This window comes from Neltuma alba, unplaced genomic scaffold (genome assembly GCF_004799145.2).
Source record: "Neltuma alba isolate B1F8T4 unplaced genomic scaffold, ASM479914v2 tig00011997_pilon, whole genome shotgun sequence".
Taxonomy (NCBI): domain Eukaryota; kingdom Viridiplantae; phylum Streptophyta; class Magnoliopsida; order Fabales; family Fabaceae; genus Neltuma; species Neltuma alba.
The window spans coordinates 67,479-93,736 of record NW_021636570.1 but is presented as its reverse complement, the minus strand read 5'-3'; the positions used below and the strand labels follow the sequence as shown (position 1 = coordinate 93,736).

The window sequence follows — 26,258 nt, the reverse complement described above, 5'->3', positions numbered from 1 at the left end:
TTGAAGCGGATATGTTATTATATAGTTACGCTCCGTAGCATCTGATACTGGGTAGGTAATTATTTGACAGCATCAAGCCTGTCTTGGACAATTAACATTATATGCAATGCTGAACTGGACTTGACTTAAAAAAGAAGACGAAGCGTGCCTATAAAAAGAGATCAGTGACCTTAATGCCAATGCATTCCGATCAAGTAGTTCTCCATATTTGTGAAGGAGAGAAGTGAGATTGTAAACGGGAGATTTCCAATATGAGGCCTGCTTTATTCTTGCTAGGTTGCGTGTTGCTTTTTGCTACTCTTGATGTTGGACAAGGGGGCAAATTAAGGAAGAAATTCTACCGAAGAACGTCTTGCCCTCAAGCTGAGGACATCATCAAAACAAGAACCACACAGCTTGTCTCTTCTAACCCTGCTTTGCCAGCCCAGTTGCTGAGAATGCAATTTCATGACTGCTTTGTTAGGGTACATATATCATACAATTTCTAACAACTTCTTGTACTATTAATTGCTCTTTGTTCTCTATGGATTTTTTCTTTTGGCATCTGTAAATATATATAACCTGTTTTGCAAAACTTAAATACTTGCAGGGTTGTGATGCATCTGTCCTGCTGAACTCGACTGCTAATAACACTGCAGAACGGGAAGCAATCCCAAATCAGACTTTGAAAGGCTTTGAAGCTATTGATGACATAAAAGCAACCGTCGAGGCCAAATGCCCAGGAGTTGTTTCCTGCGCTGACATCATCGCATTGGCCACTAGGGACGCCGTTTCCATCCCTGTAAGTACCTGAACAATCTGAACCTTATTTAACTCCATTCACAGAAGTGATATGCATATATTTATATAGTGCATTTTAGAAAATAAACGGTGAATATAGAGATTTAGAAAGTATAACATATGAACTAAAGTAATGCTACACGCGAGTTGGTTTAGCTTATCTGATGCCTAATATGTGTGTGTGTGTGTAGTTTAAGAAACCTCTATGGGAAGTGCTTACTGGCAGAAGAGATGGGAGAGTATCGAAAAGCCAAGAAGCATTGGTCAATATTCCACCACCATTCTTCAACTTCACTCAACTCAGGGCCAGCTTCGCCAGGAAAGGCCTGACCTTGCACGAGCTGGTGGTGTTGTCGGGCGCACACACCATCGGAATAGCTCACTGCAACTCCTTCAGCAACAGGCTCTTCAACTTCACCGGAAAAGGCGACCAGGACCCTTCTCTGGACCCCAAATACGCCGAGTTCCTCAAGTCCAAATGCAAGGGCCTCAGTGACAATACCACCATCGTGGAAATGGATCCCAAAAGCTCCACCACATTTGACTCTGACTATTACTCCAGCCTTCTGAAGAACAAGGGATTGTTCGAGTCTGATGCTGCACTTCTGACCAACAAGCAGGCCAAAAAGACTGTCCATGAATTGGTTGACCAAGAGGATTTCTTCACCGAGTTCTCGCAGGCCATGAAGAGGCTCGGAAACATTGAGGTTCTTGCCGGCACCAGTGGAGAAATTAGGAAGAAATGCTGGGTTGTTAACTCTTAAAATGCTTCGTCTCTCTTTATTCCTTCATGATTTTGTCTTTGTTCTTTGTTTTCAATCTTCGCTTGAAAACGTGGCATTGTCAAACTATATCATCGTGTCGCTGATTTTATTTGTTGTGGATCTGTATTGATGGGAGAGTTATTTATGTTGTTTAATGAATAAAGTTCATATTTGACCCAAAGGCGGATTGAATACATTGATCTATCGCTGGCAGTGACATGCGTGGTTCCCCCCCCCCCCGGGGCTATCTACGATGATATGTTGTTTATTGAAGGAAAACTAACAGTTTTAGGTACCCTTTACAGAATACAGAGATTGAAACAGAGTGGCTGTCGTTGACCACCTTAAATCAGTCCGAATAAGACAATGGGTTGGTGCTTGTGCGTGTGTTGTAGGTGTGGACTTCCATGCATCACGTTCTACATCTCCCCCCCCCCTAAAAAAAAAAAATCAAATGACAAGAAGTCAACATTTTGTTTTTTTAAAAGAAACCACGTGTCTTATTGGTGACACATCTCACATGCACATGTTATAAAGAGTTCATGCAGTGTATATTACTACCTCTTGTCCTAATTATAAGAGCTAGTTGACTAGTTTGAGGAGATTAAGGAGAGAAATTAGGTTAGTTATTTATGATAAATAGGATTATCTTTCTTAAAATATCTTTACTAATCAAGTGTATTGGTTAGAATCACCTTTGTTAAAAGGACTACCTTGAAAAAAAATAAATAAATATGAGAGACAAAGTGGATTGGGATCTTATATTTAGGATCAAAATAAAAGTCAAACAAGGTCTTATATTAAGGACCAGAAATAGTATAATTTAAGTATATTTATGGAGTTTAGGTGTGTCCACACGTATAAAGAGGACATTAAGGCCAATAATAATTTGCTTTTTCATTTATATCTTACTTTTTTTTTGGTGAATTATATTTATATCTTATTTATATTCTACCAAATATAGCAATACAAGAATACAAGTATCTTGTTTTGAACATACTGAACATGAAGCATGCGTTTGGATGGGCGCTTAAATGAGGAAACATGCTTTGGAGCCTGTACATCGCTGGTTTGAAGTTAATTTAGGCCCCATTCAGTAGAGTGGTGAAAATACCTTATAAGTACGTTTTATATAAACCAAGACAAAATTCTTCCAGTATACTTGTCTCGTATTCCATAAATCACTATTAAAAAGTTATTTATAAACTTTTCCAGATCGTAAGTTGTTTGAGTGGGCTTTTAGTTTAACCAACTTTTGTGAAAAGAGCCAAGTGTGGTAGGAAGCTAAATTTTTTAGCTTTTGCCACGGGTAACATGGAGTAACATTTGGAGTCATGGAGCGAGAAAATAATGAAAATGAGAAGCAAGATAAATATATTTAAGTGGGTCCTATCTTTATCCAATAATTTGGTTTTTTAAGAAGAAAAAAATTAACTCATAAAATTTATAATTAATTTAATATATTATTTTTCTAAAATTTATGAAATTGCATATGGATAATATATTACTTTTGCTCCTTAATATAAACTCTAGTAGACTAATTTGAACAAATTAAATAAATAAATTATTTAATTATATTATATGTTACATAATCTTTCTAAATATACTTATGTATATCCTCAATTTTTCTAAATTAGTTATCTAAGTCTTATATAAAATCTCATGCCTTTTTGTCATTTTATATTTAAATTTACTTTTTTATTATCCATCCAAATGAATTTCAACTTTTCAAATTTATTTTTTATAAACGTCAATTCAAATATAAATCACATTAAAAGTCAAATAGAATAAAAATCTGTTTTGCCTCCGTTAATCCATACATACCCGTAGTAATAATATTCCCATTTCCAGTCGCTTAATTACTTATTCAAACGTACCAAACATACCGTAAAGACTGTAAATACCATTCATATTGGTTTCGTTATCCATGTGACTCGGCTCACATGAGTGATTGAATATACTCTTACAGTCCTTAATATAAGACCCATTTAACTAATTTGATTATTACATCAAGAAAGTTAAGTAAGTTAGTTAATTATAAAAAAAGTGACACATTTTTCCTAAAACACTATAATCATCTTTCTTAATACCCCATCTCTTTCTTCTATTTGATTATGGTTAAGGGAGTATCTATAGGGGTAATTTAGAGAAAATTGATGAATATGAGAAATGGTTCTTATATTTAGGACCAAAACCAACTCAAGAATTGGATTCTATATTGAGAACCGGAAGAATATATAGTAGGGTTTTGGATGATAATTACTGGTTTGATAGAATAAAATAATTGTCTTGGATTGGTGATGCAGGAAGCTTGTTGCTGGATGGACCTAATTAATTAATGCCAAGGAATTCATACAAAGAGAAGAAGAATGAGATTCGTTTATAGATTCCGACGAGTAGCGCTCTTGCCTTGTATATAAAATTACACAAAATGACACCGCATCGAATATAGAACTCACAATAAAATTACTTCGATAGGTTGAAAGCACGAGGTGGTTCATCCCGTTGGAAAAAAAATCATCATAACATATATGATATATCTCTATATAACACAAGAATACATAGACTAGACGTAGGTGAAATTTATACGAATGCTTTTTTTTTTTTGCCAAATATACGCATGCATTATTATCTTCAGGAAAAATACAAGCGACATGATTCTGGTGAAATACGAAATTAATCTCTCTCTTTATCATAATAGTATTATGCAGTACCTCTGGTTCTTAATATAAGAGTTAATCAACTAGTTTGAATAGATTAAGAAAACTAATTACGTTAAATATTTGTAATAAATATGTGTTATCTTTTAAAAAAATCCTCGCTAATCAAGTATATTGGATATAATTATCATTATTACAGGAACTATCTTGTGAAAGACAAAGTAGATTGAAATCTTATATTAAAAATCAAACAAATTCTTATATTAAGGATCAGATGTAGTACAATCTAATTGTTTTGAAGTTGAGAAAGGTGCATTAATATTATACGGTTTTGTTAAAAATTCAGTCAATTATTTCACGATTCCTTAAATCTTACTCAGCGCAGGAATTCGTTTTCATATATTTCTCGTTACTCGTTACTCGTTAGCGTAATCTATTATGATGATGATTATATTCGTATTTAGTACTCCAATATTAATTTATTACAAAGATGGTAGTTATCCGAAGTACATATAGCAATGAACATGGCACCGATTAGGGAGAAATTTGATTCCAGATCACGTTCTGAATCCCTAGATGCCACCAATACCATTCTTCATTTTTTTGTCCTTATGTCACATGCATATGAAGCATCTTCTTGACTAAGTAGTCACCGCCCGCCCTAATTACATCGCTTCAATCCCTTCAGGAACATGTTTGAAGTTTTCTTTGACATTCATATGCATTTAATTAGTTTAATTAATTAATATTGAAAATATTGATATACATATAAAGTAATTAAAGCAACTCCATTAATATACATTATTAATTTCATCAGTAGGGATCTTGGCAATATGTTGGGTAAAAAAAAAGCCTTTTGTATAAGCCAACTTGGGAGGCCATTGTGATGCTTTAAGCGCACACAAAAGCATTGACTTTCGTCATATTATTGTGTTCTTCTTCTTCTTTTAATGGTATTGTAATTTCTATTTGGACGGCAATATCACTCCCTTATAGGTGTCACCAACCTACGTCGTGCACATTAAGAAAATTCAGTTAATTGTTTTATAACACGATTATTCAGATTTAGGTCTAATTGAATGGATTTTTATTCGTGTGTATATATATATATATATATATATAAGCTTCATTTTGTCATAAATTTAACAAATAGTATCCAAGGAAAATGCACCGACCATTTATTAAAACAACTTTTATTATGGATTAACCACACTCAGCAGTGGGTGATTTGTACTTGAAACTGGGGGAGTAATTCAGATATGGTAACCATAAACGAGCCATATAGATGGAAATGTTGTGATATAAAGCTGGGATTGCTAGGTCAAGGCAAGAACAGAACCAAACCCTATATAAGAATTTAGTAGCTTATTATGTTTGAGCCTGTTTTACTCCCAGGCAAGAAGAATATGAAGGTCTAAGCGGTAAAAGTTGAGCGACAGGCCCCAAGACAGGGCTTCCCCCAGTTGCATCTTACCGTGCATGATAGTAGCATTTAATAATAACCAATTAATCAGCTGGCAGAGAAGAATTGCCAAGTCAAATTAAAGACACATATAAAACTCCATAAGAAGTGTGGCCTGCTGTGGTTATGGCCGAAGGAAGCAAGCACTGTTCTAGCAGCTAACCAGACCGGCCATATATAATAATCCAACTATTTATATTTCAAACAACCCTTATTTTGTATCCCCGTGTGTGTATTCATTCCTCATATATATAGTTGGTCTATTATATAATAGTGCTCCTTCAGCCCTTAATATATGATCTAATTATTAAGTTGATTTTAATTCTAAATATAAGACCTATTTCTCATATTTATCAAATTTTTCTAAATTATCCCTATGAATACTCTCTCAATCATAATCAATTAGAAGAGGGAATGAGGATATTAAGGTAGATGATTATGGCATTTTAGAAAAAACATGTTATGTTTCTTATAATTAACAAACTCACCTAACTTTTTTAATCGAATCAAGTTAATTAAATAGGTATTATATTAAAAACTGGAGGAGTAATTGATTATTCCATAGATGGAAAATATCATTTTATATTATTCCAAATCTGATCTCTTTCCGTCCAATTATGGCAGCTTAATTGATCAAGTATATGATTTATGATAACACGGTAGATGAAAGTACAGCATTGAATCAGTGTTACTAGACAATTAAAATGTGAAACGCTGAACTGTACTTAACTTAGAAAAGAAGACAAGAAGGCCTATAAAAGGACATCAATAGCCACCCAGCTAATGCATCCCGATCAAGTTCTCCATTTGTGAAAGTGAAGGAGAAAAGTAAGACCGTTAAGGAGGTTTACCGTTTCCAATATGAGGTCTACATTATGCTTACTGGCTTATCTGCTACTTTTTGCTTCTCTTGTGGTTGGACAAGGGGACAAACTAAGGAAGAACTTCTACCGAAGAGCTTCTTGCCCTCAAGCTGAGGACATCATCAAAACAAGAACCACACAGCTTGTGTCTTCTAACCCTGCTTTGCCAGCCCAGTTACTGAGATTGCACTTTCATGACTGCTTCGTCAGGGTACATATTTCATTTCTCACAACTTCTTCTTGTACTTCTCATTATTCCGTGTTCTCTTTATGGCTTTTTCTGGGCATCTGTATATATATAACCTGCTTGCAAAACAATATGTATAATTTCAGGGTTGTGATGCATCAGTCCTGCTGAGCTCGACTGCTAATAACACTGCAGAAAGGGACTCAATCCCAAATCTGACTTTGAAAGGCTTCGAAGCCATCGATGACATAAAAGCAACCGTCGAGGCGCAATGCCCAGAAGTTGTTTCCTGCTCAGACATCCTCGCACTGGCCACTAGAGACGCCGTCTCCATCCCGGTAAGTGAAGCATATAATACGTTATTATAAATGATATAATAATTTAGCAAAGCAATAAGAAGTTGGTGGCTGGTTAGTTTTGTGATGCGTACGTAATCTCTCTCTCTCTCTCTCTCTCTCTCTCGATGTATGTGTGCAGTTTAAGAACCCTCTATGGGATGTGCCTACTGGTAGAAGAGATGGGAGAGTATCCATAAGCCAAGAAGCATTGATCAACATTCCAGCACCGTTCTTCAACTTCACTCAGCTCAGAACCATCTTCACCAGAAAAGGCCTCACCTTGCACGAGCTTGTGGTGTTGTCAGGGGCCCACACCATCGGAACAGCTCACTGCAACACCTTCAGCCGGAGGCTCTTCAACTTCACAGGAAAAGGCGACCAGGACCCTTCTCTGGACCCCAAATACGCCGAGTTCCTCAAGTCCAAATGCAAGGGCCTCAGTGACACCACCACCGCCGTGGAAATGGATCCAAACAGCTCGACCACATTTAACTCTAGCTATTATTCCAACCTTGTCCAGAACAAGGGACTGTTCCAGTCAGATGCTGCCCTTTTGACCGACAAGCAGGCCACAAAGACTGCCAATGAACTGATTGACGAAAAGAGTTTCCTCACCGAGTTCGCGCAGGCCATGAAGAGGCTCGGAAATATTGAGGTTCTCACCGGCAACAGTGGAGAAATTAGGAAGAAATGCTCGGTTGTTAACTCTTAAACTGGCTCCTAACTTTTTATTCCTTCATGATTTTGTCTTCGTTTTTTTTTTTTTTTTTTGTTTTGAAGTTTCAGTTGAAAACGTGGGATTGTCAAACTAGCGTGTTGTGTCGCTGATTTCATCTATTGTGTTGCTCGAAGAGTTATGCATGTTTTTTATTCATTGAATAAAGTTTGTGTTTCACTCTGTTGACCCCAAAAAAATTGTTTGTGTTTGACTCTGAAGCGGGGAATACATACTTGTATCGTTCCGTGCTATTGTGACTGTACCGGAGCCCCCAAACTGGTTCCCATTTTCCTCCTCTACCTCTCGCCGTCGCGTGGAAAGGCCATGTTTTTTTGCTTACTATATATATTTATATATTCTCCTCCGCTACTTAATATAAGACCCAATTCTTAAATTGGTTTTGGTCCTAAATATAAGACCCATTTCTTATATTTATCAATTTTCTCTAAATTACCCCTATAGATACTCCCTTAACCATAATCAAGTAGAAGAGGGAGAGAAGATATTAAGAAAAATGATTATGGTGTTTTAAGAAAAATGTGTCACTTTTCTTATAATTAACTAACTTACATAACTTCCTTAATCTAATCAAACTAGTTAAATGGGTCTTATATTAAGGACCGGGGGAGTATTACATTTAAATTGAAATAATTTTATAAGACTTACTCCTCTGATCCTATTTATAAGATACTTCCAACATGTTTCATATAGATTAAGAAAAATCTTAAACTTCATTAACTCTCATTTAAAATTTAATGACGTTTCAACTTTATCCCTATTTAATATATATTATACCTAATATAAACAAAGTCAACACAATGATAAATAATGGGTAAAATTGTACATCTATACAAAAAATTTCTCTCAGTACCCTACAAATAAGATTAAAAAATACCTTCTCTCCACTCTATAAATAGGACTAGAGGAGTATTTATTAAGAAAAGCTCACGAATCTGGGGGCTTGCCTTATACTAAAACTCTTTATGCCGTTCTCATTTATTTTACATGTGTGAAAGTCAAAGTCTCAGGTGTCATCATAAGATTTTATCGATTGAAAATATGTATGTAGATTCTTCTTCAATTGTAAATATAAGACCCTTACTATATTTTATTAGGATATGATTATTTTTTTAAAAATAAACTTTGACAAATTATCAAATTATATTAAAAAAGTATTCCATTCCAAATGCGCAAGTTATTTTGTAATATTATTTTTGTACATGTGAAGAATAAAAATCATCCCCCTTGCAATTGCAAATGCGTTAATCTAGCCATTGTTGATTTTCTTTGGCCTTGATCTGTTGATTCGAAATAGACTAATGACTAGTTGAGTAGAAAGTTATTTACACTCTTCCTCTTATTAGAAGAAATTGCTAACTAGTCCACACATATCATCACTAAATAAACAGTTAAAAATATTACATTTGCCATAAAATTCTAGTGATTTTCAATATTATTCTCATTAACTACAATAAATTATCCAACTTCATATTAGTTTTTATTTTCTCACTACCCTTATTAAATGCTGACATATATGGATAAAAAAAATACTCCTCCGGTTCTTAATATAGAACCCAATTGTTGAGTTGGTTTTAGTTCTAGATATAAAACTCATTTATCATATTTATCAATTTTTTTTAAATTGTTTTTATAGATACTTCCTCAACCATAATCAAGTAGAAGAGGAAAAGAGATATTAAGAAAGATGATTATAGTGTTTTAGGAAAAACGTGTCATATTTCTTATAATTAACTAACTTATCTAACTTATTTAATATAATCAAATTAGTTAAATAAATCTTATATTAAGAATCGGAGGAGTACTTAATATTCATTAAAACTAGCATACGGTCTTATAAACAGGATAAAAAAAATGTCTTCTAATAAGGCTTTTATAATAAAGACCAGGATGAGTACCTAGCATATTATACATGCCCATCAATTTGATATATATGTTAAACGACATTAAATTATGTTAGATTCACTACAAAAAAATATGTTAATTCTAGCGGTTATGGTGTTACATTTCTAGCGGTTTTAACCGCAACAAATAACATTTGTAGCGGTTAAGGAAACCGCTAGAAAAACAGGTGTTAGAAAAAATTTCTAGCGGTTATCGCAACCGCTACACATCATGGTCAAAACGATAGAAAATTTCTAGCGGTTCCGAACCGCTAGAAAATATCTGAAGGAGACACATTCCTAGCAGTTATAAAACCGCTAGGAATTTTTTCCGGGGAAAAGTTTCTAGCGGTTTTAAAACCGCTAGAAACTTTTCCCCGGAAAAAATTCCTAGCGGTTTTATAACCGCTACAAACCTGCTAAAACGGGAATTAAATAATTTCAGTAGCGCGCGAAAATTACTAGCGGTTATAGAACCGCTAGAAATGTTTGGGAAATTAAATTTTCACACCAATTGAATTTTTACAATGGCGGGAAACTTTTCTAGCGGTTTTTAACCGCTAGAAAGTTTGGCGCGAAATTTAAATTTGACGAAATATTTCTAGCGGTTCTGAACCGCAGAAAAAAAAATTTATGGTTTTTCATATTATAATTTTAAAAACCATTAAATAAATTATTTTGAAGAATTTTTGTTAATTTGTATAATTAGTTATATGTTACATTTTATATATTCAAATTTTGTAATAAAAAATATGTAATTAAATTATGAATGTGTTAAAAGAAGTGAATTTAATCTAATAAGATAATTTAATTGAATATTTAATAAGATAGTTGAATTGAAGATGATATATTTTGGAATATTGAACCTATAGTATTAAGTTGATGAGTATTTGAATCAGTTGAGGAGGGCATGACAAATGTGGAGAAGAAAAATCTGAAAGGAAAGGAGAAATAAATATGTTAGTAAATTTTAAATAAAAACAAATAAAAGATACAATGAATTATAAAATAAAATTCACTTACCATAGAGTAAAGAGAAAAAAACCACAATATGAGATAGTAAGAAAAAAAGAAAGAATTATGAAGAAGAATAGGAGAGGAAGGAAAAGAGATGGAGTAAATGAATGTAGAGAAGATATGGTATTTATAGAGATCAGCGACACATTTGTAGCGGTGTTTTTGTAGCGTTTTATAACATTTTGTAGCTGTTATTCATTTTCTAGCGTATATAAAAGCGCTAGTAATTAGTAGCGGTTACATATGTAGCGGTTATTAACCGCTAGAAATTTAGTATTTTTTATTTTTAAAATCTGAACGAATTTTAATTTACAGGTATGTATTTTGTAGCGGTTATGAACCGCTACAAATGAAAATTTTTTTATTTTTAAAAAATTTTTACGAATTTTAATTTATACATATGTATTTATGGACGAAAAATTTGTTAAATAATTTATTTTGGATGCTGCTACTCTCCATCATCATCCGGCCTGAAAGGACATATTTTAAAAAAATTTGTTAAATTTATGTTGTATTTGGAAAAAATTAGTAATTAGTAGTTAATTATTTAAATAATTTAAGAAAAGACGTGTACCTGATAAGTGGCAAATTATCATCTCCTTGAGGAAAGAAGTCTTCAAAATTCGAGGGTTGGAAGGGTTCACTGTCGTAAATAATGTCACCATCACCCATATCGTAAAGATCCCGTGGCTTGAGGTGAACGACCATATTCCAGTCTTTATGTTTCTCGTCCTCGACATAGTAAATTTGGTGTGCCTCAGAAGCAAGGATATATGGCTCATCATCTTCAGATGCCCCCGTATGAATAAGTCTTGAGAAATTGACTGAGGTGATGCCCAAATGGTCAGTAGCGAGTCCCCGTGAAGTTGTCGTATTTGCCCAGGAGCATTTGAACAGTGTCACGGTGAAAAGCTGGTAAGTCAACTCAATAATGTCAATTAGCTTTCCATAGTAAGTGACGCCTCCAAAGCGCATATCGCCATCACTACTGCTAGCATAACATCTCGTTCCGAATGTCCCGCAAACTCCAGAGTTTTGTGTGAGCAATCCCTGATCACGTGCAACCGTACAGAACTTGAAGCCGTTGACATTGTACGCGGTAAACCTTCGTGCATGGTCTAACGGACCGAGAGAAAGAGCTCTGAATTCATCTGTGTATGGGCTGTTGTCATTACGTATTCGACGTGTAAACCAACTGGGAAACTCTTTGTGGACTCTTTTATCAATGTCAGCAGAACGCGCACGGCCCCGTAGCTGACGCCTGAGATAACTCCTAAACTCACTATAGTAAAGTGTAATTTGTTAGAAGAGTCAGTAAGAAACAAATATAAAGTGTAAAAGCTAGTGAGCTTATATGATATATATACTTACTGCATGAAGGGTTCAACTTGGCTGCAATTTATCAAAACGTGTCTGTGTGCCTGGAGTTTCTCTGTAGGAGTGAGTCTGAAGAATTCATATCCTCCAACTGGTTTCCCAACAGGAGGAAATAAAGTTGACGTGGAAGGACCGGGAGGAGAATCATCTACGCGACGCGGGCGGTTAAAAGATGTCTCCATGTCATCAAAGTACCTCGAACAGAAAGTTAGGACCTCATCTCCGGAATAACCTTCTGCTATTGACCCCTCAGGCCATGCCTTATTCCTAACATATGATTTTAATTTTCCCAAGTACCTGTAAGTTAAAATTGCATTAATAATTACGAGTAAATGAAAGAACAATGTGAAATTTAAAGAGGCGGGAATAAAAGATAATCTAGTACCTCTCTATAGGGTACATCCATCGATAGTGAACTGGGCCAGCAACCTTTGCTTCTCGAACAAGGTGGACAGTCAAGTGAACCATAACAGTAAAGAATGATGGAGGAAATATCATCTCCAAGTGACAAAGTGTAAGAATAATTTTATTTTGCAGCTGATCAAGCTCTTCCGCTACCAAGACCTTCGCACACAACTTCTTGAAAAATGAACATAATTCTACCAAAACCACCGATACATCAGAAGGAAGTGTGTTTTTCAAGGCCAATGGAAGTAACTGTTGCATAAGAACATGAGAGTCATGACTTTTCAACCCAGTAACCTTTCGAGCCTGCAGATCGATACACCTTGAGATGTTGCTAGAATATCCATCTGGTACTTTTATGTTCTTCAACGTCGAGAGGAAGATATCCTTGTTCTGCTTTGTCAAGGTGAATTTAGCTGGCTGAAACTTGTCGTTTTCATCAGGCCAAGCCTCTTCACGAATTCCCCAGGCCCGTAAATCTTTTCTAGCTGCGAGATGGTCTTTGGACTTTCCAGCTTCATTGAGCAACGTATATAGCACATTATCGCACACATTTTTTTCAATGTGCATAACATCCAAACTGTGTCGTAGCAAATTAGATTCCCAATAAGGAAGAGTGAAAAATATGCTTCTCTTCCGCCATTGCATAGGTTGCGTATCAGATGTCCCACGAGATCGTCGTCCCAATCGTTCGGGATCCACACTCTTACCAAACTCGATATGAACATCTTCTAACTGCCGCAAAATATCCATACCAGACAAAGTAACAGGAGGATCTCTCTTCTCCTGTTTCCCATCGAAGCGAATCCGTTGCAATCTAAGTCTGTGCTTGGAATCAAGGAACCGTCGATGTCCTATGAAGCACCACTTGCGACTGTGTGGAAGGCGACATGGCACAGAATCAAAATTGCACTCAGGACAGGCCAACCCAGTATGCACATTCCAGCCAGACAAAGTTCCCAAACCGGGAAAATCACTTATTGTCCACATCAAGGCTGCACGGAGATTGAATAGTTGCTTGTCATGTGAGTCATATGCCTCAACACCATTCGTCCATAGGTCGAGCAATTCGTGTATCAACGGTTGCAGGTATACGTCAATATCATTTCCTGGTGCTTTCTTGCCAGGAATGATCATGGAAAGCAAAAAGGAGCTCTGCTTCATGCACATCCAAGGTGGTAGATTGTATGGAATTAACACCACCGGCCAGATACTGTAACTTGTGCTCATGTTTCCGAAGGGATTAAAACCATCGGTTGCCAATGCAAGACGTACATTTCTAGGATCATTGGCAAAGTCTGGAAATTTCGCATCAAACGCTTTCCACGCCTCCGAGTCTCGTGGGTGCCTTAACCTACCATCTAGGTTTTCCTCAGTCGCGTGCCACCTCATGTGCTGAGCCATTTTTGATGACATATACATTCTTTGCAACCGTGGTTTCAAAGGAAAGTATCTAAGAAAATAATATATTAAAAATTTAAAATACCGAATATTTTTAGAGACGGAACAAGTAACACGCTGTAATAATTTGTACCTTGAGAATTTTGGCCGGTTTCTTCTTTTGCTTCTTGCCCTTTCGTACCGACTTATAGCGTGACGTCTTGCATCTCGTACAAATCTCTTTGTTGGCATCATCTCCCCAGTATAGCATACAGTCGTTTGGGCATGCATCTATCTTCTTATAGTTCAAGCCAAGCTTGTTAATAATCTTTTTTGCTTCGTAAAAAGACGGAGGGAATTCAGCTTGGGGGAAAGCATCTCCCAGTAATTCCAGCAACATAGACATCGCCTTGTCAGTCATACCGCACAAGCATTTGATGTGATACAGCCTCACCAAGAATGACAACTTCGAATACTTTGTACACCCAGAATAAAGAGGCTTGTCAGCTTCGGTCATGAGGTCAAAAAATTCCCGAGCAGTTTCGTTTCTTAGAAACTCCGGTTGAGGTCCCTCTACTTCATCTTCGTTGGGATTCGAGCTTTCGTGAACACCAAAAGCATCACGCACAGCATCATTCACGGCATCGGCCTCATCCACTCGAACTCCCATCCGTGAAACTACTGGCACTGACTCAGCACCCATATCTAGCCGTTCCCCATGTAGGTGCCAAAATACGTACTCTCGCGGAAAAGGCTTAAAGATTAAATGTTCCCTAACAATATCTTTGGGATGCCACTTTTTGAAATTACATTTAGGACAGGGACACTGAATCTTACCATTTACGGCAGCATTGGCGAAAGCAAAATCCAAGAAATAGTTTAGACCAGCCAAGTATTGCGGAGTCGACCGGTGCAAGTTGATCCACGACCTATCCATGACTAATAATGCTCAAATTTCGTGAAAATATGCCACAGAGCTCAAAGAGAAGTTAAAATGAAATTCAGTTGAAGTGCTTCAGCTTATAAAGGAGGGTGGAGGAACGGTCATTTTTTTGTAGCGGTTACAAAACCGCTACAAATTTGTAGCGGTTTTAACGGAAAATTTCAATTTCCAGCGGTTATTAACCGCTAGAAATTCTAAATATCGGTTACAAACCGATAGAAATTTCTAGCGGTTTAACGGGAATTTTCTCTACATCTGTTTTGAATTTTCTAGCGGTTTTATAACCGCTAGAAAATTCGGTCAAATTTGATAATTTTCTACCAGTTGAATTTTCTAACGGTTTTTGAACCGCTACAAACGCTATTATTTTTAGAAAACCGCACAATAAATTAATAACATTACGAAAATAAATATTTATTAAATTAATAAATGATTATAGAATTATTTCGAGTAATTAATATGTTTAACGTGTTTAATAAATTGTAATGTTGATGTTGTAATAAATAAATAAATATTTCAATATTAATTAGTACTTGACATAAATAAAATTATAGAAATAAATCAATAAAGGAAACAAATAAATATAAAATTTAGATAAATATCTAAATAATATATAAAACCGTAAAATCAAGATTCTAATAAAATCCGATACAATGAAAGCAAATCATGGGTGGGGGGCAGAAGCAGCATCATCGGGATCATCCTCTGCTGAATCCTCCGGCTGACGGTGGGCAGGCCGCTCAACCTGCTGGGACTGGACTGGCGGATGGCGGGGTAGGGGCGGGACTGGTGGCATGTGTAGGTCGGGGATGTCAGGAACCGAGATGTTTGGAGCTATACTGACCACCACATGACGCAGAGCCGTAGCAGCTGCCAAGAGCTGGTCAAGCTGCGTCTGGAGCTGACGATCACGCTCCTGGAACTGACGATCACGCTCCACGATCCTGGCCTCGAACTCTTGTCTGAGCTCCTCTCGCAATTCCTCTGAAGATGAGGAACCCGGCCGCTTCGCACTCGCATGAGAGCTCCCAGCAGTATATGAAGGGCCAGCGCCACTTGAGCGGGGCAACCTAGTCGGTGTAGGTCCAAGTCCAAGCCCGCTAACTCGACCAGGGTGCTGCGGCCGGCCACGACCCGCTAAAAGTGAGGCGGTGGGATCCAAGGCAGACCCCTGAGACTCACGCAACTCGGAATCGACCTGAGTCATCCGTGCCTACCAAAATTAATATAAAGAAGTTAATTATAATATAATGATATCTACACTGTGATATTATATTAATATTTAATTTATTACTTACCGCTATCTCCTCAACCTCATCCGACGCACGCCCGTCTCGGGGTCTATACACCATCGGCCACATCTCGCCATAAGTGGGCGTGTATCCCCGCTCCTGCTGCGTCTTTTCCATCTGTAAATGAAATCAAAGAAATAATTAGTTACAAATTAAATACATCTACATATTTAATAAATTTATTTCAAGTACTCACAATCTCGTCATAAGTGATCGCAAAGCTCCTGGATCCAGCCCTATGACGTATCGTCTGATGCCTGACGCTCCTAGCATTTCTCCTAGAAAGAGCCTGAAGCAAAATGTAAAAAAATTAAATTAAATGAGTCAAGTCGGATAAAAAATAAAGAAATTATAATTAATACAATATTATCATACCATCTGGTCAGCCGTCATCCTAAAATAGACGTAAGTGGACCAGTCTTGGTCCGGGACTCCACCAGGTACATCTGCCAGTATCTCCTGGAGGGGCCTCGTCCCGTCACCTTTCTTCTCCCTCCACAGGTCGGCCCTCCTGTTCTTCCATGCCATCCCAAGCCTCTTGATCGTGTCAGCCCTCAACTCCTCCCCCAGAATAAATTTACTCTATGATTAAAATAATAAATTAACTAAATAACAAATTATAAACAAATAATTAAGCAATTTCAATAATCAAAAACAAATAATTAGTTTTTAACTAATTTAACAATATTATAAATAAAATATAAATTAATCAAAGTTTAATAATAATTAAACAATTAAGTAATTTAAATGAAAAAATATTTTTACTCAACTAAATTTAAAATTATTATAAGTAATAAATTAATGAAATCAATAACAAATTATTTTCATTTAACTACTTTTAAATAATTTAAATTAAAAATATATATTCATTTAACTACTTTTAAAAATATTATAAATAACAAACAAATTAAATAAATAAAAAATTATAATCAAACAATTAAATTATTTGAAAACAAAATATATAATCATTTATTTAAATTAAAAAAAATTATAAATAACAATTTTATATTACCTTCATCATTTCCCAGCCTTGCTGCTTCTTGTCTGAGGTGATCTTCTTCCAGTCCTGCACGTAGATGGGGAACAGCGTCCACTGCTGACCAAGGAGGCGCACGTACTTGTTGTACAACTGGCCACCTTTCTTCGTCGGTTGGCCCAACTCATTGAGCGGCACAACCACTCGTCCGCCCGTCATCATAGACAGCTCTCTGGCTGTCAGCCTCCGATAGGACCTGTTCCCCTCAGTGTCTGCAAAATTTAATTAAGAAATAAATTATATATCAATAAATTAATATAATTTCTATATAAATTAAATACTGATCAAAACTTTAAAAAGTTAAATAAATACTTACCGACAAATTCCACCTCATAACCAGCCTGACGTCTCGGAGCAGGACGCTGTGCAGCCTGGGGATACTCATTCCCCTGATCCTGCTCCTCCTCCTCCTCCTCGTCAGCAGCATCAGCATGGGGTTGCTCATCCCCAGTAAAATGAGCCTCCTCAGTCCGCTCAACACCATCCTGCTCCATAAAACTGAGGATATCCTCCTCGCTCAGATCGTAGTCATGAATGCTGGGAAATGGCTCATCAGCATCATGATGAACCTCACTGGGTCCAGCTCTCTCAGGATCAACTGGGTCTTTCCCGTGTCGACGAGGCATCCTAATAACAACAAATAGTAATTATTTATAAATGAAATAAAAAATTAATTTATAAGCTATAACATAATAAAATTAATAAAATAAAACATAAAATAAAAATTATTTATCAATAAATTACTATTTTTACCTGAAAATAAGGATCTGCAACTGAATCAGAACTCGAATATGTTTGTGAAAAAAATTCAGCAGAGCTTCGCTTCCAGAACGATTGAAGAAGTGAGAGTGTGGGGGGGTATATATAGACCGAGACTTTCTAGCGGTTAGGCACAAAAACGCTAGAAATTTCTAGCGGTTTTGTGCCTAACCGCTAGAAATTCCCAACGGTCATATGACCGTTGGGAATTGGCTAGCGGTTCTAGGCCTGAACCGCTAGCAATTTCTAGCGGTTCTAGCCGAACCGCTAGAAATTGCTAGCGGTTAAGGACCGAACCGCTAGAAATTTCTAAACTCCTCGGGGAATGAAAAAAATTTCTAGCGCTTCATGCATCAACCGCTAGAATTTTTCGGTGTCTAGCGGTTTATTAGCCTGAACCGCTAGAAAGTAAACGCTACAAATTTGGCGCCAAGTTCCCGCCAAAGCCCGGGGAATTTTCTAGCTCTAATTTTCTAGCGGTTAGGGGGTAACCGCTAGAAATGTGCGTTTAATGGTCAAACCGTCTGTATTTTGCAGCGGTTTTTATAGGAACCGCTAGAAATACTGAAATTTCTAGCGGTTTTGTTTAACCGCTAGAAAGGTTCCGCTGCTACTTCTACAAATTCTTGTAGTGATTGAGCGAAAGCATATATTTGGATGATTAGATATCAAGATATTGATCCATTTAGTTTGATCTAACTTAATATCGATCCATTGGTGACGGCTATTTTTTCATAATAAGATATAAAAAAAGGAAAAATTCTAATTAAATCCATTTGAAATAGAAAAATTCTAATTTAAGCCTACACTTTTAACAAATTCTTAATTAGACCAAAAGACCTAACTGGGGATTTCTAAATGTTACTAAAAGAGCAAAATGCCCTTCATAATTAAAAAGCCTAATTTTAGTTTTAATTCTTTTAATTGAATTTAACTAACATGTTTTTTTCTTTAAACATTATCACATGAAAATTTGGCCAAAAACATTATCATATAAAAAACAAAAAAAGAAAAATAACGATTATAGCCAATAAAAAATAATTGAAAATTCAAGATAAAAAAATAAATAATTTCTAGATATCTATAGAATTGCAAAAATATGGAAACTAATAAAAATTTTACGATTTCAAATGCAAAAGATTAACAAGATCAAAGATTTTTTTTTTTTTGTGTGAGAAAAAGACCAAATCAAAGATTCATGGAATTCTTGAATATCTATCAAAATTAATTTTACTATTTCACAACTTACAGTGAGACTCATTAATTCATCTTCAATTTTCCGGTCTTCAACATTTATTCAATATCAAATTTTTATTATATAAAAAATAAAAGGCTATAAATTCTAGAGTTGACATAAGGTTCACAATTACAAAACACACCTTTGACATAAAATCTAAGAAAGACCACGTCCTCATTAGTAAATCTACTAGAATAATTAAAACTAAAATTAGATTTACACCTACATTCAATTTTCCTTTTTGATTACAAAGAGGCATTCCGATCTTTTAGCAACGTTTGAAAATCCCTAATAAGGCCTCTTAGCCTAATTAGGAATTTGTTAAAAGTATAAACCTTAATTGGAATTTCATTATTTTAGATAGATTTAATTGGAATTTTCCCATAAAAAAAAGATAAAACAAGTAAACTAATGGGTACACGCCCGTCTATATCTATACGAACCGTGTTCTTTTATTTGTTGATCCAGGTATTTCAAACGGATATAAAAGTAATCTTGTTCAGCTATTTTAGAATTGAGGATTACTACTGTATACTTAAAGTTTAATTATTTAAAGTAGTCAATGTACCAATCAGTACAAATTCCAAGTTTGAAAATTGAAAAAAAATTGTACAGTATTATGCACTAATGATATCCCAACACTGATGCCATTCACTTTCACTGAATTACAGACTGCAATGTCACCAGAAGAAACAGAATTACAGACTGAAATAAAGTAGTATTTCATTTACTGCTTCATAATTCTTGGTTTTTAATATAAAACTTAATTAACTAACTTAATAAAATTAAATAAATTAAATAAATTAGTTATTTAAAGTAAATAGATATTATCTTTTCTTAAATACTCTTATTAATCATATATGTTTGAATTAAATATTGATACTAAATCCTTAATATATGCAACTACTATAGGAATTACTTAAGGGTAAAATAGATAAATATTGAAGACAAAGTGGATTATGGTCTTATATTTAAGACCAAATTAGAAGTTAAACTAGCTCTTGTATATTAATGATCAGAAGTAGTATAACATGTTTGTTGAGCTTCAACTAATAAATATTTTTCTCTATAGTCACAAATTTTCTCCTATTAAAAGCATTCTTGTATTAAATATTAATTAAATAATTAAATGTGTTTTAAATTGATAAAATCCAAATATTTTATTCTTAGTAAAGAATTGAAAAAACCTCTCTTACATTTAAAACCCTTTATTTTCCTTATAACAGAGTTGCAAAAGATAAAAGTAAAAAATTATCATTAATTACCCCGTCAATTTCTTATATTTTAGATTAAATTTTTTTTTGGAAATCTTGTTATACTATGAATGAGAGAGAGTATTTATAATACAATGTGATGAATTAATGTTCAAATCTCCACTGAGAGAGGTGTACATATTTAGTACCAAATAGTGCTTCGAATATAATTACCTCCAACAAAAAAATATCTGTACCTACCAAAATGAAAGAGAGTATTTATAAATATATATTAAAAATTTTACATAAATTAAAATAATTAATTAAAATTAGCTAAAATCAATCTATTCTCATTTTTTACTTTTAATCAAGCTAGATCTTGAACTTTCTTTCTTGTTACCGTGTGTTTATAGTTTTATCAATTTTTAATTAGCTCTTTATTCTTTCTTTATATTAGATTCTCATGACTTCATTTGATTTTTAATTAGATTTTTGTAGTTTTAGTTCGTTGATCAAGAGCAAAACACTGCAGAAATCTTATTGAAATTCAAATAAAACTACAAGAGGTTCAGTTGATAAAAAGGAAAAAAAACCCTGAACTGATTAAAAACCAAGCAAAATCATATGAACCTGATAAAAAAATTATAAAAATCTGACTAAAGGATTATAAAAAACTAATTAAAAATTCAATAAAACATAGGGACCTGCGATTAATTTTTCCTAAGTATTTGTTGATGTTCAGTTTTTTCCGATAAAATGTGGGTGTTTATTTTTTAATGCAGTAAAAATAAGAAAATATGACTGCTACAAAAAAGAATAGAAAACCTAATAAATGCAGACTCAATTTATAATAATTATAATAAATTTTGCGATCAAGCTAAATAAAACAAAATATAAAATCTCAGATCGATATCGTTATCTAATTTCATCAAGTCTCGTATTAATTCCTTAACTTGCATAACACAGTAATTAAAAATATCAGCTGGTCAAAAAAAATTTAAAATATCATAATTTGTAATATTTTTACATTATTTAACGAAAGATGATGAAACTTGGCAAAAAAAAAAAAAGAAGGAAAGATGATAATTCACATATTCAAAAACCACGCCAATTAGTACTATTATATGTCTTGATTAAGCTTATCATTATAATGAAATTACCTTCAAGGCTTGAAATTAATCCTTACAACGTGAAAAATGTTTTTATTTAACAAATTAGAAATTAAAATTTTTCAAAAAATAAGTTTTATTTATTAAAATACCTCAACAGAGCGGTTAAAATTATAATCTTAAAATAAATATTTTAAACCTTGAGATAAATTTTTTTTTATTTTTTTATGTTGTGAATATTTATTCTTAATTATTAATGATATTTTAATTATGAAAAACTTAAATATTTACTTCCTATCTTTTACACACTGGCTTAAATTTTCCAAGTGGCCGAGTCTATTTAAAGTATTGTTATAAAATTCCATTTATATAATTTAAAATAACTTTTTTCAAAGTTGTGACTTTTTATATGTTCAATAACAAAAATTTTTACCATCATAATTATTTATTTAATGTATCTAAAATGTTTTATCATAATTACTAAATTAATTAATCCGCAATAATACCAATGAGATAACTTTTAAATTTGTAAGATTATTAATTTTTGTTTATTTATTCAACGGGGCAAGAATTAGGATATTAGTTACCATATCTTATCTCAGAAGTTGGAAAGACTATGATGAATTTGATTTTTTTTTATAGCAAGATTACGATGAAATTTAAAATTTGATAAAATTTGGTAAAATTGAGAACTGCAATTACTTTCCATTTAAAAGCCGAGGCAATGCTCGTCGCCTGTGACTGTCCTTTAAATTCCAATTCTCCTCTTCTTCTTTGGTATCCTATTCCTGATGGGCGAGAGTTCTTTTCTTTTCGCTTAGCTTTCCCACTCGAACAAGGATTTCGCTATTCCAGAACCGAATCCTTCACCTTCACCTACTTAAATTCTACTCCAACTCAAATACTCTTTCTTCTACAACTCCTTAATCTATATAAACCTTTTTACTGCTCGATCCCACCTCCACAAGTTTCCCGGTGAAGGCCAAGGTCTTCTAACAATCCCAAATTCTTCACCATGATGCTCAGAATTCGAAGTCGCGATGGTCTGGAGCGAGTTTCTGTTGATAACCCGCATATCACAGTGGCCCAACTCCAGTCTTTAATTCAATCCCAGCTTCAAATTCCCATACACAATCAAACTCTCTCAACCAACCAAAACCTCCTGCTTGCTAAAACTCATGAAGATCTTCTCCGATTTACTGATATGTCTAACCCCAATACCCCTCTTTCTGCTCTCAATCTCTCTCACGGGTCTATCGTATTTCTGGCCTACGAGGGAGAACGTAGGGTTGCTGGGCCAGCGTTCAGCCCTGCCGGCTCCTTCGGCCGCAAGATGACCATGGATGATCTAATCGCCAAACAAATGCGAGTTAGCCGACAGGAAAACCCGCATTGCGAGTTGGTTTCCTTCGATCGGGATTGTGCCAACGCGTTCCAGCATTATGTGAATGAGACCCTCGCTTTCGCGGTGAAAAGAGGGGGATTCATGTACGGTACCGTCTCGGAGGTGGGCAAGGTTGAGGTGAATTTCATATACGAGCCACCCCAGCAAGGTTCGGAAGATAATTTATTGTTATCCAGGGACCCCGATGAGGAGAAGTTAGTGGAAGCTATTGCGGTAGGGTTGGGGATGAGGAAAGTTGGGTTTATATTCACACAGACCATCAGTCAGGATAAAAAAGATTATACTTTGTCAAACAGGGAGGTTCTTCAGGCTGCGGAGTTACACGCGGAGAGTGGGTTGAATGAGTGGGTGACAGCTGTAGTGAAGCTGGAGGTGAATGAGGATGCTGGTGCGGATGTTCACTTTGAAGCTTTTCAGATGAGTGATACGTGCATTAAATTGTTCAAAGAAGGATGGTTTGAAACAGAAATTGGTAACGATGACGATCCCAAGTTGTCAAAGATGAAGAAAGATGTAGTTGTTGGAGTTAAAGATACTAGAGAGGTTGATAATGACTTCTTTTTGGTGGTGGTAAAGATCTTTGATCATCAGGTATGTGATTCAATCTTGCATTGTTTCATTATCTGTTATCAATGGGAATGGATCATGAAACATCTCTAGTTGTTGTATTTCTTATATTAGGCCCCTAGGGTCGAATTTTTTAGGTTATTAGGTGAATAAAAATAATTTTTTCCTATGTGTTAACTAAACTTGTTTTGGCGTGAAATATGTAAATCTAATCATGCACCTGACAGTATCTTGGAGTGACGGTACTCATCGAGTTCAGTTTGTAGAAAATGATTGCGCATATGGCTCTGACCTGTACCTATGTAGTTATGAGATGAATGCTGTAGCAAGCTTACCTGGTGGTGCTATCGTAAGTTTTTTTCAATTATTCATAGTGAAGCTGATGATTATTTGATTGAGGCTCAGGTTCTTCAGCGTTGAACTCGTGAGGTCCATGAAGTTGTGGTGCTGAGAGTTATAAAGTGTAAACAGGCTTCCATAGTTCATTAATATATATAGTCTTTAACGTTAAACCAATCAGGTGAATGCATTAAGCGATCTTTTAATGGCATGAACGAGACAATTGGAGGGTTGGGTCTTGAATCCATATTTGAGATTTAGCTGCTATAAGTCACAGTAGGGACTTGCTCCGTAGAATAATTGGTCTGGTCTGAGAAACTGATCCTTGTTTTGGTATTCCCTTAGAGCAGCATTAGCTTGATTTGTTGCCAGGTCTATTGCTGAATTCATGGCCTTTTTCTGTTTGAAACAACATAGCGAATCCCCTGACCAATGTATTGAAAAAAAGTGCACCACTGGTTTGTTACTCTTATTAAGGGAAAATATGGTTGATTGGCCCCCCTTCCAAAAAAAAGAAGAAAGAAAATGGACATGGGATATGAACCAATGTTGTGTCTAACCTAAGTTAAATCTAGTTATTATATAGTTGCTTATGGTTTTCATATGATGGCATCTTTAAAGAGGCGTGTCTCTTTGGACTTTACAGAGAGAATAGGTAACTTGTTCAAATGCTCGATTCTTCTCTTTTCATGTTTTGCCAGGCTCTTTTATTTTTTTGCCCTCAATTATACAGTATAAAAGGATGTATTATACTCTTACCGTTTACTTTTCTTCTTTTGTTTTGATAAAGAAATTTTTCCGTGAGTGCATATGCTCTTTTGGGCGGCATTTAAGTTAGTGCCTTGATTGGCCGTTTAATAGGAGGCTAATCCTCTACTTCTAGACCGCCTGAGCCACATGGAATGATTGTGGCTTGTAGGAAAACATTTTGTGATCAATGGATTAACAATGCAAAATCTGGAAAGATTTTTCTTCTTCGTCTTTTTTTTTAAGGCGAACTCAAACAGAGAAACATGTCACTTATTCTGGCTTTAAAAAAGTCAATGAGAGAGCTGTTGATAACTTGATCTGAGAATAGTATGGTTTTGATTGAATGATGTATTAACCTGGGAATTTGGTGTACTGAGTAAATAATTGTGTACTGAATGTCAATCTAACGTTGCTGCAGCTTCTACTTCTTGCTGTGTCATATAGGCCAGAGTTATACTTTATCCTTCTAACATAGCTTCTTCCCAATTTGCACTTATTAATGCGTGATGTTTCCTCAATGCAGGGTCCACTTTCATCCATATTTCCCATTGAGAACCGGAACACTCAAGTTACAATGAAGGCACTGAAGAATCATCTTGAGCGCACAAAAAATCTTCCATTTGTAAAGAGAATATCTGATTTTCATCTTCTCCTCGTCCTAGCAAGGGTTTTAGACGTGGCTGCTGATGTACCGGCATTGATGGAATGCGTGCAGACACAGAGTGCTGTACCAGAAGGTTACCAGATCCTGATTGAGTCCATGGCCAATACTGCTTGATGTTGTGTGCAGCAAACCAGATGTACCATGAGCTTCTAATGCATTTAGGTTTAAGGTCCTCCGCTGTTATGTGATTTTCTTTACAATGCTATTTATAGCTTCCGAGCCCCTTCCTGCCTTGTGACTGCTTTGAGTTATACAATGCTTGTATGCCTGGTTACTTGTACATTGGTTCATTTAATCTATAAATGCTGCTGAAAGCTTTGAATTTCTCTTCACTGGAAAAGTGAATTCTTATTCTGATTCGTTTGTTTGGGACTTTTGGAGTTCGAAACCAAGTGGAGACGACTATTTTGATTTATCCTCACTAAAGCGTGACAATACTCTAACTGCAACAGCAATTTAACCATGTTTTTACTTTTTATATAATTATTTCTCGTGAGTCTTCCTAATTGGAAAAGTTATGAAGTATTTTAGTGCGCCATTTTGTCATCGTGGAATGATAGAGTTGCATTTATACCAGTAAGCCAGTTACAGGCAATAGAAGTTCCATTCCTTCGAGAAATGCATGACGTTGTCGTTTCATGAAGTTCTTTGTTTCTCAGATTCTGGAAGAATTATGCTTGAGCCAATAGCGGATCTTCCATTCTCACCTATTTTATACATCTATAGCCATATAAATTATAAAATTTTTAATATAACATAATATTCATTAGTCAATAATACATATTTCTTTTTGGTGTAAAAAAATACATATTTCTTTAATTTATGTTTTTGCTATTAAAAATAAAGACCATTATATGATTTGAAATAAAATAACTATATATTGTCTGATTGTTTTTATGTAATTAATTATTTTACCAAATGATATCACTATTATCTTGGGTTTCGGTCAATGCCGACTTCCAATTTTTTAGGGAAAAAATATTAACACTACTTTTAGCTAATTAAGTTTATTAACTAGAACTACCATTATAGAATGACTCTATTAAAATAAATAAATAAATATGAAAAATAAAGTGAATTGAAATCTTATATTTAAGATAAAAATACAAGTC

At 34.9% G+C, this 26,258-nt stretch overlaps 2 protein-coding genes across 2 annotated transcripts; both read left to right on the top strand.

The window, feature by feature from the left end:
- The first annotated feature begins 242 nt into the window (after positions 1-242).
- LOC114720755 (uncharacterized) lies at positions 243-7,930 on the top strand. Its single transcript, XM_028906447.1, has 6 exons — positions 243-464; positions 590-781; positions 972-1,532; positions 6,486-6,740; positions 6,863-7,054; positions 7,194-7,930. Exons 1-6 carry the CDS (start codon positions 252-254, stop codon positions 7,764-7,766), a joined length of 1,986 nt encoding a protein of 661 aa, XP_028762280.1. The 5' UTR covers positions 243-251; the 3' UTR covers positions 7,767-7,930.
- A 14,297-nt stretch (positions 7,931-22,227) lies between these two features.
- Positions 22,228-25,487, top strand: LOC114720770 (NPL4-like protein 1). The gene is made up of 2 exons (XM_028906465.1): positions 22,228-23,417; positions 25,006-25,487. Exons 1-2 carry the CDS (start codon positions 22,437-22,439, stop codon positions 25,258-25,260), a joined length of 1,236 nt encoding a protein of 411 aa, XP_028762298.1. The 5' UTR covers positions 22,228-22,436; the 3' UTR covers positions 25,261-25,487.
- The last annotated feature ends 771 nt before the right edge of the window (positions 25,488-26,258 follow it).